The 16,092-nt window shown below is 34.0% G+C and overlaps 4 protein-coding genes across 5 annotated transcripts; 3 read left to right on the top strand and 1 right to left on the bottom strand.

The window, feature by feature from the left end:
• Positions 1-59: 59 nt before the first annotated feature.
• Positions 60-2,015, top strand: LOC106117588 (alpha/beta hydrolase domain-containing protein 11). Of its 2 annotated transcripts, none has more exons than XM_013311957.1 (3): positions 60-474; positions 1,078-1,438; positions 1,844-2,015. In XM_013311957.1, exons 1-3 carry the CDS (start codon positions 123-125, stop codon positions 1,980-1,982), a joined length of 852 nt encoding a protein of 283 aa, XP_013167411.1. In that variant the 5' UTR covers positions 60-122; the 3' UTR covers positions 1,983-2,015. The 2 variants fall into 2 exon arrangements, with proteins under 2 accessions (XP_013167411.1, XP_013167410.1); XM_013311956.1 differs by having other exon boundaries at positions 60-497; positions 1,074-1,438; positions 1,844-2,008.
• Positions 2,016-2,292: 277 nt separating this feature from the next.
• LOC106117586 (alpha/beta hydrolase domain-containing protein 11) lies at positions 2,293-3,902 on the top strand. The gene is made up of 3 exons (XM_013311953.1): positions 2,293-2,821; positions 2,951-3,318; positions 3,679-3,902. Exons 1-3 carry the CDS (start codon positions 2,387-2,389, stop codon positions 3,815-3,817), a joined length of 942 nt encoding a protein of 313 aa, XP_013167407.1. The 5' UTR covers positions 2,293-2,386; the 3' UTR covers positions 3,818-3,902.
• Positions 3,903-4,106: 204 nt separating this feature from the next.
• Es2 (ess-2 splicing factor homolog) lies at positions 4,107-8,944 on the top strand. The gene is made up of 8 exons (XM_013311951.1): positions 4,107-4,439; positions 4,542-4,695; positions 5,010-5,141; positions 5,804-5,997; positions 6,587-6,760; positions 7,388-7,581; positions 7,978-8,106; positions 8,613-8,944. Exons 1-8 carry the CDS (start codon positions 4,284-4,286, stop codon positions 8,911-8,913), a joined length of 1,434 nt encoding a protein of 477 aa, XP_013167405.1. The 5' UTR covers positions 4,107-4,283; the 3' UTR covers positions 8,914-8,944.
• Positions 8,945-9,409: 465 nt separating this feature from the next.
• Positions 9,410-15,161, bottom strand: LOC106118024 (uncharacterized). The gene is made up of 6 exons (XM_013312582.1): positions 14,935-15,161; positions 13,294-13,414; positions 12,959-13,165; positions 12,372-12,608; positions 11,859-12,145; positions 9,410-10,607 (listed from the first exon to the last, which is right to left on the bottom strand). The coding sequence occupies exons 1-6, from the start codon at positions 14,945-14,947 to the stop codon at positions 10,201-10,203; spliced, it is 1,272 nt and encodes a 423-aa protein (XP_013168036.1). The 5' UTR covers positions 14,948-15,161; the 3' UTR covers positions 9,410-10,200.
• Positions 15,162-16,092: the final 931 nt, after the last annotated feature.

Here is a 16,092-nt window from a genome sequence, read left to right as displayed (position 1 = left end):
CTATAATATGTGTAAAATATAAAATAAATATCAATATTTTTGACACTGACATTTCAATCAACGTCATTCAAAGATGCTTTTCGTTTTGCAACAATAAAAATATAATACAATGATATGGAAATATGCTATACAGTAAGAATTTACGATTACTTTTAAAAAACAAAAGTAAATATAATTTCATCAGATCAGTTGTTAATTTAGCATACAGAGTTCATGGTAAGCAGGATCTCGACAATCCAATTATAATTCTTCATGGCTTATTGGGTTCTAAAAGAAATTGGGAAAGTATGTCGAAAAAGATAGTTCATGTCACTAATAAGACTGTGATTGCTGTGGACGCTCGTAACCATGGCGACAGCCCTCATCATCACAGCCATACATATCCTGAACTTGCATCGGATGTGAAACACCTAATGGATTCATTAAGTATCAAAAAGGCGGACATTATTGGCCACAGTATGGGAGGAAGGACTGGTATGGTTTTAGCACTCACTGAGGTTATTATTTCTGAAAATTATATTGTTTAGACTACTTTATAACAGTAAGTTTCCGCTGCCGAAACATCTATACAAAATTATATTGCAGTCTCTTCAACAGAGAACTAAAGGGGGTGACCATTATTTTAAGTGGCCGTGGAATCGAACGATTATTGGGTCATTATTTAGATGAACTATTATCAATATGTAGTAAATTTATAATACTTAATTGCAAGATTAAATATTTAGATTTAAGAGCACCTGCAACCGATAAGTTGACTAGCTTTTGGCCGTGACTCCACCGCCATATACCATCCACATTACCTGGATTGTTGTCATTCCTCAACGATACTCAATGCATATCAACGTTATGGAACGATTTATCGTCGGTGATATTTTTAAGCTAATACGAAGTAAAAGAAGAAAGAAGCTAGCCTATATCTTTCTCAAAGGTCGGCAACTCATCGGTGTCGATGATCGCTTCGGTGTTTCGGCGCTCGTTTTCCCTCTTATTAAAAAAAAAGAGATCGACTCTACTTACAATTTTTTAAAGTTTTCTTGTTTTTAAACGTGTGACTATACTTATATTGTTTTCAGCCAGCAAGCGTATCAAGGTTAGTCGTGGTAGATATTTCTCCAATATCAACCGCAGGAGTTTTAAATGATTTTATACCAAACGTTTTGAAAACAATGAAAAGCATTAGCTTCGATGGAATCAATGATGTAAATAAAGCAAAGGCATATGCCAAAAAGTTATTACAGTCTAAATCAATCAATGCTGATACTATTGGTTTTATTTTGATGAATATCGGTGTCACGCCATACAAAACAGTGGGATGGTCTTGTAATGTTGAAGTGCTAAGTAAATATTTTATAGATATTGCTAATTTTCCTAACATGTCAGGGAAGAAATACACCGGTTTGACTTTATTTCTCGGAGGCGGGGAATCACCTTATATCCCGTAAGTCATCGTGTTTTTCCCTAGTAACTTTTGATAGAACTACGAATATTGTTCAAAGTACTTTGTGTTTAATATACTACTGAAGAGGAACGGATTAGTTCATCTAGTCCTCGTGTACTATAAACTCTAATCCCAAGAGGTAATAGTACAGGTACAAGTGAAGTCTCCTGGTAGAAATTCTAATATTCTTTGTAGTTTTGTATAATCGTGACATTGATTATTATTAAAGAGATTAATACACATACTTTCCAATAAATAGAACGTAAAAATGTAAAGTTTGCTTTACTTTTGCAATCGTTTTATTTTAAAATAGCGCTTTGTAACTTTCGTTGCCCATTACATTGCAAGGAAATTTAAGAATACAAATCATAATTTATTACAAATAAAACATGACCTATTTTACAGGCAAGAAGACATCAATGGAATTAAGACTTTATTTCCAAAAGCTGAACTAAAGTACATCGAAGACGCCGGTCATAATGTTCACGCTGACAGTCCGACGGAATTTTTACAAATTGTAACCCGTTTTTTATTGTTGAATTAAAGATGTAAATGTTTTTAAATTATCATTAGTAATTTAATATTGTTCAGAAAATAGGACATGGCAAATCGTCCCGTAGAATTGTGTTCAATCTGCATTATTTGGTTACTTCAATTAGTTTAGTGCTATGGAGGCAATAAGAATCTTCCTGCTTTGATTTCAAATACATCATTCTTGCAAAAAAAAATCTAATACATTTAGCTGCTTTAGGAAGTTAATCATAATTTCTAGGTGGCTGAAACGCCATAAAAGCTCTTTGCCGGATTCCTTAAATTAAATCACAACTCAATTGACAGTGACAACTTGTGACAACTGACAATTTCAAAAAATGTAAAAAAAAGATAGACTGTCAAATTTTTAGTTTAAATTTATCTCATATTTTCTTCTCTTTCTCTATAAAATACAAAATGATTCTGAATAAATTATGCCATAAGAACATATTGCGACAAATAAAAATCCCGGCGTTGTCGCAAATAGCAATTCCCAGACTATATTCTTCCACCGACTCCAGTATATCCGAAACAGTGGACTTGGCTTATGCTTCTTATGAGAGTACATCGGATGAAAACTGTTCTAGACCTCCTTTGATCATTCTTCATGGGCTCTTGGGATCGAAAAATAACTGGAATAGTATGAGTAAAGCAATTCATCGAACAACTGGAAGGAAAGTGATAAGTATTGATGCTAGAAATCATGGTGATAGTCGGCATTCATCACAACACACCTATATACATATGGCTCATGATGTTATGAAGCTCCTGAAAAAGTTAGATCTTTCCAAAGTGTCCGTGTTAGGGCACAGTATGGGTGGACGAACAGCTATGGTTTTGTCACTGCTATGTGTAAGTTGTACGTAATTTTTGGCATTATTTTATATATTTTATAGATTAAATAAGTTCCATAGAAGTGAACAATTTCTTTTTATACAGGTTTTATATAGCATTTTATCTACATATTTCTTTTCTTTTCAGTCTGACCTTGTATCAAGTCTTGTAGTGGTTGATATATCACCAGTGAAAACTAGTCCACAAATATACTCTATGGTTAGTTTATTTGATGCCATGTCGGGAGTCAGCATTAGATCTGGAATAGCAATGTCTAAGGCCAGGAAATTAGCAGATGAACAACTAAAGGCAATAATTCCTGATATAAACTTGAGAAATTTTCTGATAACGAACTTGGTGCAGACTAATACTGGTTCGTACTCCTGGAGAGTGAATCTGCCAGCACTGAAAGACAACTTTCAATCACATATTTCTTGTTTCCCAAATAATTTGAAGGGTTTACAATATTGTGGACCGAGCCTCTTTGTTGGTGGATCACTTTCTGATTATATTGGGTAAGTTAGAATGTTTTGATTCATTTTCTATTGCTTACAAAGATGACCAAGTATGTGTCTTTGTTGTTATAATTACAGCTGTATTGAGTTAGAAATATGAAAGGTATGTAAAGTTGGGAAAAATTATTTACAACAAAACCTCATTTAAGTTTAGGAAATTAGAATTTATATTAAGACAATATTATAAAAATTAAATATTGTAGACATTTAATTTAATTTTAAATATGGTCATAATATTAAGAAATAATGAACTGGATGAGTTTTACATGGCAATTTGTGATCACTAATGTGATATAACATAATATTCTTGTAAAAATTAAAAAATCGCAATATTTTTAATGATTTCTGTATTCTTTGCAGGAGGTATGACTTGCCAGAGATACAAGAATATTTCCCCTTGGCAGAACTTACATTTATAGAAGGAGCTGGTCATTGGGTTCATAGTCAGAAACCTGAGAAGTTTCTAGAAGTTGTTTGCAAATTTCTTACTGAAAAATAATAGCACAAAATCTCACTAGTACAATTATTGTGATGTAGGCTATATTTTATTAGATATATCATACTAGTTTAAAATATACAAAGTTATTTGTTGAAAAATTATGTTTTTGTTACAATAAACAATAAGTTTTCCTCTATGCGCCGACTTTTTTACTTTATCTATTAAAACTAACCCAACAGCGTGGTTGTGAGAATGGCAACATGGATGTATGTCATGAAATTTGGCTCAAAAAGTAAAGAACCCAGAGCTGTATAAATTTTTATTAAAAAGTTGAATGAAAAATGACATTGACAGTTGACGCATGTCAGAAAGGAAGAAGAATTGTGTTTGTGGAAACTGTTCAAAACAGAAAAATAAAGCGTTTTATTTTGTTAATAGGACCATTTTGTAGATTAACTTGTGCTCTGCTCAGTAGTTAATAAATTCTTTTTTGATCTAATGTTATAAGTACCACATAAACAAAGAAATGGCTTCTGAAAATAATATCACAAAACCTGGGGCAGCTGCCTTGGAAAATATGTCTTTATTACAAAAAGAAAGTTCTGTCTTCAAAGTTCCAAAAGTACCTAAGAAAAAAGTTGTAAAGAAAACTGAAGTTTTAGACGAAGAGCAGTATGTGGAGGTAAAAACAATTTCGATCTTTACATACTTTTTAATATTTAATTTATCTTCATAGTAGAAGTAGAGATATCATTTTTAAGTACAAAAAATACCAATTTTACAGGGTATTGCAAAAATAATTCAAAGAGATTTTTTCCCGGATTTGGAGAAACTAAAAGCTCAGAATGATTATTTGGAAGCAACAGAGAATAAAGATTATGCAAGACTTCAAGAATTGACAAGAAAATACAGTGGCAGTAGACCTCCTACTGAACCATGTAAGTTATTGACGACTCATATATAATAACAATGTTTATATTTTATATAGACTTTAATATCCTAAAAAATTATGTTGTGTATATTTTCAATCTTAACACATTAAATGCTAAAAGAGTATTAGTAGGTCAAGTGAGAAATATTGAATGTGTTAAATAATTACTAGTTGTTTTCCATTTGTTGAAATTCAAATATAATTCATAAAGATATTTTCATTTTCAGTTAAAAAAAGGTTTTGTGAACATATTATTTTAAATTGCTCAATATGCTTAAAAAGGGTTTTCCTGTTATGTATTAAGATATTATTTTTTTACAGACAATTCACCAGCCACATTTGATACTCCTGGTGTGGACAGACCGCTGTCACCATCAACTTCAATACAAAAAGTACCTGAGACAGAACAAACAACAGAAAAGTGTAGAGATATCACTGAAAATCACAGTTTAGGTTAGTCTTAAAATTATGTTAAAAACAGTTTAAATCTTACTAATATTATAAATAAGAAAGGCTAGATGATTGGATGTTTGTTTGAAGGTATCTTCAGAATGGCTAAACAGATCTTGATGAAGTTTAGCATACATATAGAAAATCGTCTGGAAGAACACATAGGCTTAAGGCATAGGCTTTAAGAGTGATAGAACCCGCTTTAACATCTTCGCACAAATTGGCCAGGTTCGCCCGGTGAAATACCACCACCACAAAGAAAACAGGCGTGAAGTAGAAGAAATTCCGCGTTTCGTCTGATGAGTGTGTGTCCTGGAGGCCTAATTTAGTCCTCTTTCCCTTCCCACCCTTTTCTTATAAGGAAAGGATGGGAAGTGGAAGTGGACTTTGCGGATGAGAGGATGCATGGCAAGGGAAAATATTTTCTTTCTGTGCATCCTCTCCGTCAATTTAAGGTAGGCAACGCATATGCAATTGCGTATGTCTATGGGCAACGGTCGAATTTTAGCGAATTCAGGTGGCCGCTCGCTCGTTTACCGCCTTCTGATATAAAAGAAAAAAAAGGCTACTAATTATGTTTTTTAATTGTGTGCAGACGGAGTTGCAAGCGACAGCTAAATGATAGTATTAGTAAGATAGGTCTCTTATACTATTACTTGTTACAGATTCATTCCTAGCGAAGCATACAAGTGAAGATAATGCAAGCTATGATCGCGTGATTGCTTTAGAAGACAAGAAACGTGCTACAAAGTTAGCATCTCAGTTTGAGGCGGAGGTGAAGTCTGCAGCGTTAGCTGATGCAGCGCTTGCCTTGCCCTCTATAGAGGAACAGGCAGATCAAACGGAAAGACCACATGAGGTAAGCAACCAAGGTTTTTTTTAGTATTAAGTGTATATTTTGTAGAGGATCAAAATTTTTATGCTATACTAGCTGACGCTCGCGACTTTTTACGCGCACGATTAAAAAAATATAGATAGTAGCCGGTTGTCAGAGCTACTGAATATGCATATAAAATTTCATCAAAATTGGTCAAACCGTTTCTTAGTACTTTGGTAACTAACATTGTGACACAATAATTGTTAATATAGTATTTATTTTAAAAAGTGTTTCACTATGACTTTGTCTTTAATATTAAAACACTTATTAGCAAACTGCTTAAACATTGATTAGGTGGAAAAAAATAATATGTATGACCGAACTGAAATCTAGAAATGAGTTTACTTTCAGTGTAATAATTGTTAAAATCAGTCTGCTGTTAGGAAGAATATCCGACACTGCCGGTGTACTGGCGCAACACTAGCCTTATTAAAATATCAATGTTTATGTCCCCTCACTAATCATTCTGACACTTGACTTTGTAACGAAAGCGCGCCATTCGTGCCAAATAACTTTTAAATTTAACAAAAACAAATAATTTATCTCAAATATGTACGTAATTTGTTTACAGTTGGATACATGGAAGTATAAAGCAAAGAACTACATAATGTACGTGCCCGCAGGGGCGGAGTCCCAGCGGCCGCCGCCGAAGCCCGAGCTCCGACATATGAACACGAGGCTTAGGGCTCCACCGTTCGATCATGTGAAGAACAAAGAAGCAATCACTGCTATTGCTAAAACTCAGGTAAACATCTAACTAAAATCTAAATAAATGCGAATGTTTAGAAGGATGGACAATTGTTAGTTGTCATCAGACCGGATTAGCAGATTGTGCTGACATTTGGCCTAGATGTACACATAGGCACTTCTGTCTAGTGCCCTACCTCACTCAACCCTGAGTATTTCAACTTATTCTGTAAGTAACTGAGACTTGGTTATATATATATAATATTTTCGATTGATTTTTATATATACAGCGTGTCCCAAAATTCAACGATAAATCTGAAATGGTGTATAGCCAGATCGATAACTACACGGGGAAAATATTTAAAGAAAATCCATCTCTTTTTGTTTAAAAGTTACCGAACCGAAAACTCTTTTTTGAACACTTAATAATTCTAACGAACAGCAATTGATTTTAATATATTTATATATTATATTAATACTGTTCGTTAGTCTGGCTAAAGCTCGAGAACGGCTGAACGGATTTATCTTAACTTGGTCTTGAAATGTTCGTGGAGGTCTAGGGAAGGTTTAAAAGGAAAGAAAAAATTGAATAATTGTCGGGAAACCCGTTTAGGAACTTTTTTTTTAATTCCACGCGGACGGAGTCGCTGGCGACAGCTACTTAGACAATAAAATGTTGTTTCAGGACGCGAGTATATCAGGTAAGATAGGTGTGGACGGAGTGAGTCTGTGCACGGAGAAGTCGGGCGAACCGTACACGTACGTGGCGACGCCCTCCCCGCGGCCGGGCGCCGGACCCGACCAGTCCCCCCTCATGACCTGGGGAGAGATAGAGGGCACGCCCTTCCGTCTTGATGGAGGAGACACACCATTACCAGCGTAAGTATTATTTTTGTAGTGCCCTGAACTATATTTAAATGTGTGTTGGAGCTTATTTTAAATAGTCATAAAAAATAATTATAATTTTTTTATATGAAGGTTCATTATTATAGTGTGTATCAAAGGTTTATCAGCACTTTAATACTAAGCCGTGTGCCCTAATTTTAGTCTTGTTATAAGAAAAGGATGGAAAAGGGTTTTGGATTTGTCGGAGGAGGGGAAATCTTCCCGTGTTCCATCCGCAGTCGATTAAAATTGGGCAACACATTATTTGAAGATGTCTATGGGTAGTAGCTTATCTATTTCAGCGAATTCAGACGGCAATTGCTCGTTTGCCACCTCATAATTAAAAAAATGGTGAAAGTTTAATTGTAAACATATGTATGTGGGGCACAGTGTGGGTGCGGGGGCGGCGTACCGCATGCTGGAGGGCGGAGCACGCGAGCGACTGGCGCTGCAGTTGGCAGAGCGCGCCGCACGACGACGCAGACCTACAACACCTCGCACCGCGCCACACACACCTAGGTATACTTTTCAGATATCTTGTCGGCTCAGAACGAGTCACTATACAGAACAATGTTAGGTGTAAAGAAATAAAGAGTTGGCGATGGAGCAATGCGCAGTTCAAGGTCAACCAACAAAAATATTAAAAAAAACATCGCACACTCGTTAACACAGGACTACACAGCCACTTTTATTTACACATATTGTCTTCTGTTTCATTCTCTTTGAAAAAAAAACGGAGACCACAATATCATTGTCTTTCAAACCAACAGTTAAATCGTCATTAAGGCAAACTCAGTATCGTAAAATCGTCATTAAGACAGTCCCTTAGTGTAGCATTTGTATTGTTATTAAGAGAAAAACGGATCACAATTCTTACGTAATAATCTAACGTACAGTGTAAATTTCACTTCAATATAATTGATTAAAAAACTAAAATTCTAAAATAAGGCAAATTATCGAAAAATATCCACGTTAATTTAAAATTAATATCCTGATTTGTTTTAATCTTAATTTATATTCCACAGTTTCCGTACAAACACAGAGAGATTGGCAAGCATGTCACCTGCGGCAAGGAAACTGGCAGCAAAACATCTCTTGTCACCAAGATTGAAGTTAACACCGAATGATATGGGAATAGCTCACAGCACCACGCCAAAGACAACTCCGCACAGGACGCCGCTAGTGGCAACACCGAACACCAATAAACTGGCAACACCAGCTACTGACGGTGTTGCCAGAAATGATACGCTCACAGATAATTTGCTACAAATAAATGTAGCTAAGCGGACGCGATTAAAAGCTCAAGATTTTTTTAATACAAGCTAATTTGTATTTTAAATTAATTAAAAATATTTATGTATAATACTTTTTTATTTAACCTGTTGTAGCAATATAAATCTTACTAATATTATAAATGCGACGTAACGGATCTTGATGAATTTTGTCATAGATGTAGAACATAGTCTGGAAGAACACGTAGACTACTATTTTTTTTATTCCGCGCGGGCTTTATAGAAATTATCATTTCTGAAATGAGTTAAAATAATTATATAACTAAATGCTTATTAAAAAAAATCAAATAAAACATCATCTTTTTTGTAAAATAAATTTATTTTTTTTTCAATTGTGAATTGAAGATTGTATGGAAAAATATTGCCATACGAATAAATACACTTTTCAAATGTTTTACTATGCTCTATATACCTTAATAGTATATTGTCATAAAAATAAAATTGAATAATTATTAGAATACATAATTAATTGCTAGGATACGATATCAGTCGTATTATATTACATTAAAATAAATATTAATCTCAGTTAAAATAAATTTGTTCGATACATAGATGCGAAAATGTCATTTTTCGCGGTCTTTATATTCTATATTGTAAAAGATTAATGAAAGTTTTAATTTTGTGAGACAAAAAATATCAAAGTTATTGAAGAATTTATGAGTTTTAACGAAAAATATAAAATTTATAAGTTCATCGAAATACACATTCGTTTGATGAATAGGGGAGTATCGGTCAGTTATATTTGACCTTGTCTTAATATCTCGATATTGATCGTAACACCTAATTGGGCCTAACACGAATATTTGTGTAAAGTGCTATCGTATTGTCATCGATAAAATTTATATTAAAATTGTAGCAATCGGGCTTAAAGTACAGTAAAAATCTCATACTAATTTCGACGTATTTGATGATAGGCCCACTAGCTAGTCGTGAACGAGACAAGTCATCTCCATAATGCAATTTTACTTACGAAACTTTTTGCATAATTAGCCACGGTCAATTTACAAGTATCCAGTTTACTTTCACAGACAGAATATTTATTGATATGCATAAAAAACTTATATCTATATGGTAAATGTCTTAACAGAAAAAAATAATACTTTTACATAAAGTATATATATAAATTAGTTTTTTAAATTGGCAACATTTATTTTCAAACGTCATATTGCGTGCTTACGAAATACTTAAATTAAATGCATTGTTAACAAAGAGTTTAGAAATAAAAACAAATAATACGTATAAAGGTATTTGTTCTGAATAGTAATAGACCACTTAAACACTCTGAGTGCGATTAAAAGTTTTTTTACATAGGAACAATTAATCACCATGTCAAAACAGATAACGTGGCTTTATACCAAGGTAACTCAGGCGGTGGTTTGTTATACTCCGCGTTTGTTTTTGGTTCTGTATTGTCGACAGGATCTTCAACAAATATATTGACTAAAGACGCTTTTATACCGAATCTAAAGAAAGCTAGATAAGGGAAATATTTCATTAGTAATAAACTAAAAAGGAAGTTTAAATTTAAGTACAATTTTCCTATATACGTCGAATAGAATGCATACAAAATACTGCTAACTGCTAACTTATATTTAGCAGCGAATGGTAGGATTTTGTATTCTGGTATTGATTCAATCGTGTCATAATCATGTAGGTAAAGTAAGCGAGGAGGTCGCTCGTTTATTCCTTCTATAGCTGGCCGAGAAGTAAATACTGTTGAATCTACGCCTGGAATAATAAAAAAAAAGTCAAACTTAACTATTGTCAAAATAAATATGATATGAAGAATTACAGCAATATATGATTTCGACGAATGAGGTTTTATTCGATCCGTTTTCTTCGCCCAGCATAAAAGGTACATTGACCTATACAGGACGCACCGCACGCACGGTCCGCAACGGATTTAAGTTTGCTTTGTATGATTTTACAAAGCTGCCACCATCATTCGCGCCGCCCGCATTGAAAGACGGCATTTATCAACAAGGAATCCGTTGCGGGCCGTTCGGGTGCGTACGGCGCGGGCAAATGGACGCGTACCTTGGTAGGACAACATACAGTATTTTTTTTTTCAAGGTTCACTTTGCTGTCCGTCCGTCTGTCAAGACCTTTTTTTTAATCTTTTGGCACAGTAATTTGTGCTATGCATTGATAGTTTATTTATAATTTGCAATATTCACACTATTAGTAAATTGTTTCTATTTAAAGTGTTATTCATTAATTTGAAATGTAGTTATTAAGTTACAAGTTAAATAATATCAGATAATTGTTTTCTAATGCTTTTATAATAATAGTAATTATGGTCAAAAGACATTTTTGTTTATGTACTACCAAAGATAAAATACAATATTCGATTCTTGAAATCAATCGAGTAAAAATATTTGTTCATCCTATAAACCAGTGGTTCCGAAACTTATTTTGTCTACTGTTTACTTTGAGAATAAATATTTTTTAGCGCCCCCATATTTTCACATATTCAAAAACCACTATAACTTCAAATTAAATTATTGTGACCTATATATGTATATTAACGGTGAATTCTAAACGAAACTTTTACTATAACCCGCAACTTGAAACCTGCAGCGACCACAAGGGAGCGTCGCCCACTTTGGGAAAGACTGCTATAAACAGTAAACTATGTTTTCTAGATTATTTATGTTCTCTTTAGTAAGCGAGGGTCTCTGAGACCAAATTCCCCGTATAAAACATATGGTTAACTCTGTTTTGTCAAAGAAAAATGACGACGATATATTTTATACCGAACTTTTGGTCTCAGAAACCAACGGTCAGAATATTATTAAGAAAAACCTCCGATAAGCAAAAACCATGTAACTAATCGTTGCTAGCACCAAAATCTTTTCATAAAATTTGACAAAACAGAGATAAAAATATGTTTTTAACAAGGATCTTAGTTCCAGAAACCCACGATAAGAAATCAACTATTTTAAATTATAACAAGACAATAAAAAATCATCTGCTCACCAGTATCTTCAGATTTGTCCTTCAAATGTTCACGTAGTCTGTCCTGGAAGTCAGCTCTCTCCTTTTCAGTGTACACATAACCGGGTACATCTGCTAAATGCCGAGTCCAGTATAACAATGCAGATGTATTGACTGTCGGATTGACAGACCACATCCCTTCCAACATTACCCTGGCCATATGCTCGAAGTACTCCGGCACATGGTCCAAAGAAGGCGTGAATACGCGCTCTAATAGCAGCTGGCACACCTGCTTTGTTTCTTGTAAGTTTTTACGGCAGATATTGTACCTGTGAACAAATAATGTCTTAAAGATTAATTAAATAAATAAATTAAATTTGGTATAGATGTAGAACATAGTCTAGAAGAACACATAGGCACGTTCGGGCCGAGTCGCGGGCGACAGGTATAGTGAAAGCAAAGAGGAAGTTTAAAAAAACTAATGCACTTATTGGCTTGATGGTATGATCTGTCTGGTTTTCAAATATTCTTTTTAAAATTAAAAATAGATCTTACCGATCCTGCAGTCCAATCATGTTTCCGATAACCCTCCAGAAATGTATGTAGCTTTCCCAGTCTTCTGATTGCATCGGTCTGATGCTGAATTTGTCCGGCTTAAGTATTGAAAAGCCGATAAAACCGAACTGTGTTAGCGCCATGTCTCGTTGTGAGACTCTGCCTATACCCTTCATCTTGGCGGCGATGTCCGCGCGAACGTGGCGACATCTTACAGTGTACAATGATCGCCAAGATCTATTACGGAAAAATATTAAGTGACATCAAATAAACATGAAGTTACGTGAGAATTCGATAACCTCTAACGGTCTAACGGTCAACGTTAGACCACTAAAATGTCGATAATGGAATTTTTTTCCTTTCCAATTAAACGCCTTAAATAATTTAATGTAAACTTGCAACGTCTTATAACAGATTTTGAACATTATTTTTTTAGCCTCTTTTTTAGATTGTAAGATAAAGTTATGTGTACAGTTGTTTTATCACCTGGAATATTTGACATTTACGAATTTTAGTAACAAATGTGAATTGTCTGTGGTGATGTTTAATCTTTGACTTTTACGTGAAATAGAATATATTATACCTACATGCTGCCAGGTTTCAGATCATTCTCGAACCAGGCGACGGTGTGTAGTAATGTGGACAGGTATCTCCTGTAGGCGGTGTATTGGGAACTAGATCGGCGCGAGCTGACGAGGACCCTCAGGATGGAGGGCACTGCGAATACAGCCACAAGGCCGAGCAGCATCGATGACGTCAGTGAGAAGCAGTTGTCCCAATAGAAGCGACGCCCCCTGTACACGGAATTATATACAACATTCATAATTAAATATTTTTTAACTGTGTCAAATTTCACATTAGTCCCTTTCGCGCTATTTCCTTAAAATTATTAAGATACTTTTAAAGAGTTGTATTAACGTACTGATTGTATTTCTTCTCGCTGTACCATTCGGGATAGTCCATTCGTATATCTTCGGGTTTCTCTTTGTCAGAGGACTGTTCACTTGCTTCCTTCTTGAAAAGACCATCCACGAATTCCTCCACTGAAAATTAAAACTAGCTTTTAGAATGACTAATGTTTCGAGCCACGTTCTCTGTGATAGTGTTCTAGAACTTAGCAAAAGAAAAAAAATATTTTTAACCGACTTCAAAAAGGTTGAGTTACAGTTCAGTTTCTTTATGGCATTCCCTAAGCGGACTGGGCTAATGTCGAGTATTTATTGTTTTATTCTTGTTTGGAACTGTCAACAATACACTGTTCATGGACAAGTCTCTTGTGCATACGAGTGGTGCAAACTCTAGAATTATCCATAAACAAAGAGGTTACAAATCGTCTGTATGTTTTTTTTAAATATTTGAAACAATAATTTCCAGCCAGTCCAGTAACAAATTCTATGTCCTCTTTACTTGTTTATTGCAGGTCTATTATGTATGATATTGGTGTTGCACATATAAGATTGAATGACATGACAAGCGACGGTTTATTTGTGTCGGATGTGCACAACACTAACATGTATTTATGTAGTCCGTTTCAATTACGGCCACAATTGCGATGTAAGAGCTCCCTTCCTACTTGCGGTGACACGATCGAGTTAAAAGAAAAGTGTCAATAACTTTTTAAGTGTAAAAGTGATACTAAAGTATAAATATTATAGAATTTTGTAAAGACGTTTTCCGCAGACTTAGGCACAATCGGAACAATTTATAAGCCTTAAGTTCATTAGAGAAATGAGGAAAATAGTAACTACCTACGTCGAAAAATCCCCGCTGAGAAAAGTTCACATTAATATATGGAAGTGTTAACGTTTCCTTTTCATAGGTTCATGAAAGTGTACATGTTAAATGTCAATTTGCTCGTCACATTCCCAAAGAGTTATTCCAATAAAATACCATAGTTTGGCTTCTTCGGTCCACTGGTAGGGAACCATTGTTTTTGCTAATTAAAAAAAATGCTGTTGTCTTTGTTTTTTCCGGCAGTGTCCCGACAGTGATAAATAACAGTAAATGTACAGAATTATACAAGTTTTAAATTAAGAAAATACAGCAAAAAGTATGTATTAACCTCTACATGTATTTATCGTTCACAGAATCAAGTTACAAAAAGATGCAGTCGATTAAAACAATAAAAAATTGGAAACTGCACTCAACACCTACTTTGTATGTTTTTCACTGATTTGTTTACAAACTGACTAGTTATATTGTAAACTATTAAACAACAATGTTGAATATGTAACTTCTATAATAAATAATTTATAACGTTACCCATTGAAACTAATCTTTAAACATGTAGGACATATTTATTATTAACATGTCTGAGATGACAAAAAGATGCTAATTATTAGATATGGAATTTGCCAGTAATTTGATGCATCCAGTAACATTTGTACGTGAAAGTTTTTAAAAGCATTTTATTATTTACGTTCTAATTTCAAACCACATAAATATTATATTGGCTCTCTAGCAGCTCAATTAGAAACCTATAGCTGTCTCTTTCACTGTAAACAGGTATTTTTTATAATGTGAATATTACGGTTATTTCGTTTACTCATTATTATTAACTTACCGCTCAAATCCATTGCTAGTTCCTGTCTTGGTTATAAATTACGAAATAACTTTTAATCGCTGCTAATAAAAACAAATAATGACACAATATGTGAACAAAGAACCAATCCGCGCGGCGCGCGAATACGCACTATTTGCCTGCTCTCACTCCGTTGCCGTTGCCGTTATTTCACGTTGACAGTTCGAAAACCGCATTGGCACTAAGCGCTCTAGCGGTATGCGGCAGTACTACGCGTTCTAGATAAGAATTATTCTGATCCACTGATCTGTCAAAAATTGCTAGTAAAGTTTCAATAAAATATAATTTGCGAAAGTTATATTTCGTAGTAGACGCATTATTCTATTGGCCTAATCGCCTATCATTGGTAGGCTGACAACGAAATTGTGTAAAAATTATTTTATCAATTCGCATATTCTAATTTTAAAAAAATCATCTGTTTTATTCAATCACTTATTTTTTCGTTTTTGCAGCGATGAGGTTATAATATGGAAGAGGTTGTATGGACATTCTTACTTGGAACATTTAATATGCTATGTCATAATGTTGCATGTCGCATATCTTTTCTAAGTTCCTATTATTTTTTTATTAATTCGATAACAACACGGTAAGAACAAGCAAACGTGTAGCTATACAACTGTGTTCCGTATCGCGCATACGACCGTGAGCTTCGAATCCAGAGAACTAGTAATAATACATATTGCTGTCTCGGTCTTGTCAAAGAGAATGAAAGAGATGGCAATATACTTTTGAAAGTGTGAAATGTCATTACAATCAAATCATTCGTCCATTTCAAGCAATTAAAATACATTTATTGTGTAGTGTTTTTAAACAATTATTTTATTTTACATTAATTAATGAAATTTCAAATAGCTATAAGTTTTCTTTTTATTACCAGGATTTAGATATTTTAATTTTCAAAGAAATACAATAGATATTACTGCAGAAATTGACTTGAAAATTAAGTAGGTTAGTTTTGATATCCGATGATAAAAATAATGTGATTAAAATTATTAAAGTTCCTTACATACGTAATGTCTGATTTTGGAGATAAGCTTTATGTACTCATATAAGGATTATAATCATGAGACGTGAGTAAACTGAGTGACCTTTTATGTAATTGACATACGAGATACGTCGAGTTCGGTGTAGACCAACAAA

Source organism: Papilio xuthus, unplaced genomic scaffold, assembly GCF_000836235.2.
Source record: "Papilio xuthus unplaced genomic scaffold, Pxut_1.1 DF827679.1, whole genome shotgun sequence".
In the NCBI taxonomy this organism is placed as follows: domain Eukaryota; kingdom Metazoa; phylum Arthropoda; class Insecta; order Lepidoptera; family Papilionidae; genus Papilio; species Papilio xuthus.
Note: the sequence above shows the minus strand (reverse complement) of the source record. Positions and strands in the feature narration are given on the sequence as shown.

Excerpts from the sequence above, each read along its gene's own strand:
- LOC106118024 (XM_013312582.1), bottom strand. Across the intron at positions 13,166-13,293 it reads AGCGAGAAGAAATACAATCA|GGGGCGTCGCTTCTATTGGG; the intron begins GTACGTTAATAC and ends TTCCGTGTACAG. Across the intron at positions 10,608-11,858 it reads GGACAAATCTGAAGATACTG|GCGTAGATTCAACAGTATTT; the intron begins GTGAGCAGATGA and ends TTATTATTCCAG.
- Es2 (XM_013311951.1), top strand. The coding sequence starts at position 4,284 with ATGGCTTCTGAAAATAATATCACAAAACCTGGGGCAGCTGCCTTGGAA. Across the intron at positions 4,696-5,009 it reads TAGACCTCCTACTGAACCAT|ACAATTCACCAGCCACATTT; the intron begins GTAAGTTATTGA and ends ATTTTTTTACAG. Across the intron at positions 5,998-6,586 it reads AAACGGAAAGACCACATGAG|TTGGATACATGGAAGTATAA; the intron begins GTAAGCAACCAA and ends ATTTGTTTACAG.
- LOC106117588 (XM_013311956.1), top strand. The coding sequence starts at position 123 with ATGCTATACAGTAAGAATTTACGATTACTTTTAAAAAACAAAAGTAAA. Across the intron at positions 498-1,073 it reads TGGTTTTAGCACTCACTGAG|CCAGCAAGCGTATCAAGGTT; the intron begins GTTATTATTTCT and ends TATTGTTTTCAG. Across the intron at positions 1,439-1,843 it reads GGGGAATCACCTTATATCCC|GCAAGAAGACATCAATGGAA; the intron begins GTAAGTCATCGT and ends CCTATTTTACAG.
- LOC106117586 (XM_013311953.1), top strand. The coding sequence starts at position 2,387 with ATGATTCTGAATAAATTATGCCATAAGAACATATTGCGACAAATAAAA. Across the intron at positions 2,822-2,950 it reads TGGTTTTGTCACTGCTATGT|TCTGACCTTGTATCAAGTCT; the intron begins GTAAGTTGTACG and ends TTTTCTTTTCAG. Across the intron at positions 3,319-3,678 it reads TCACTTTCTGATTATATTGG|GAGGTATGACTTGCCAGAGA; the intron begins GTAAGTTAGAAT and ends TATTCTTTGCAG.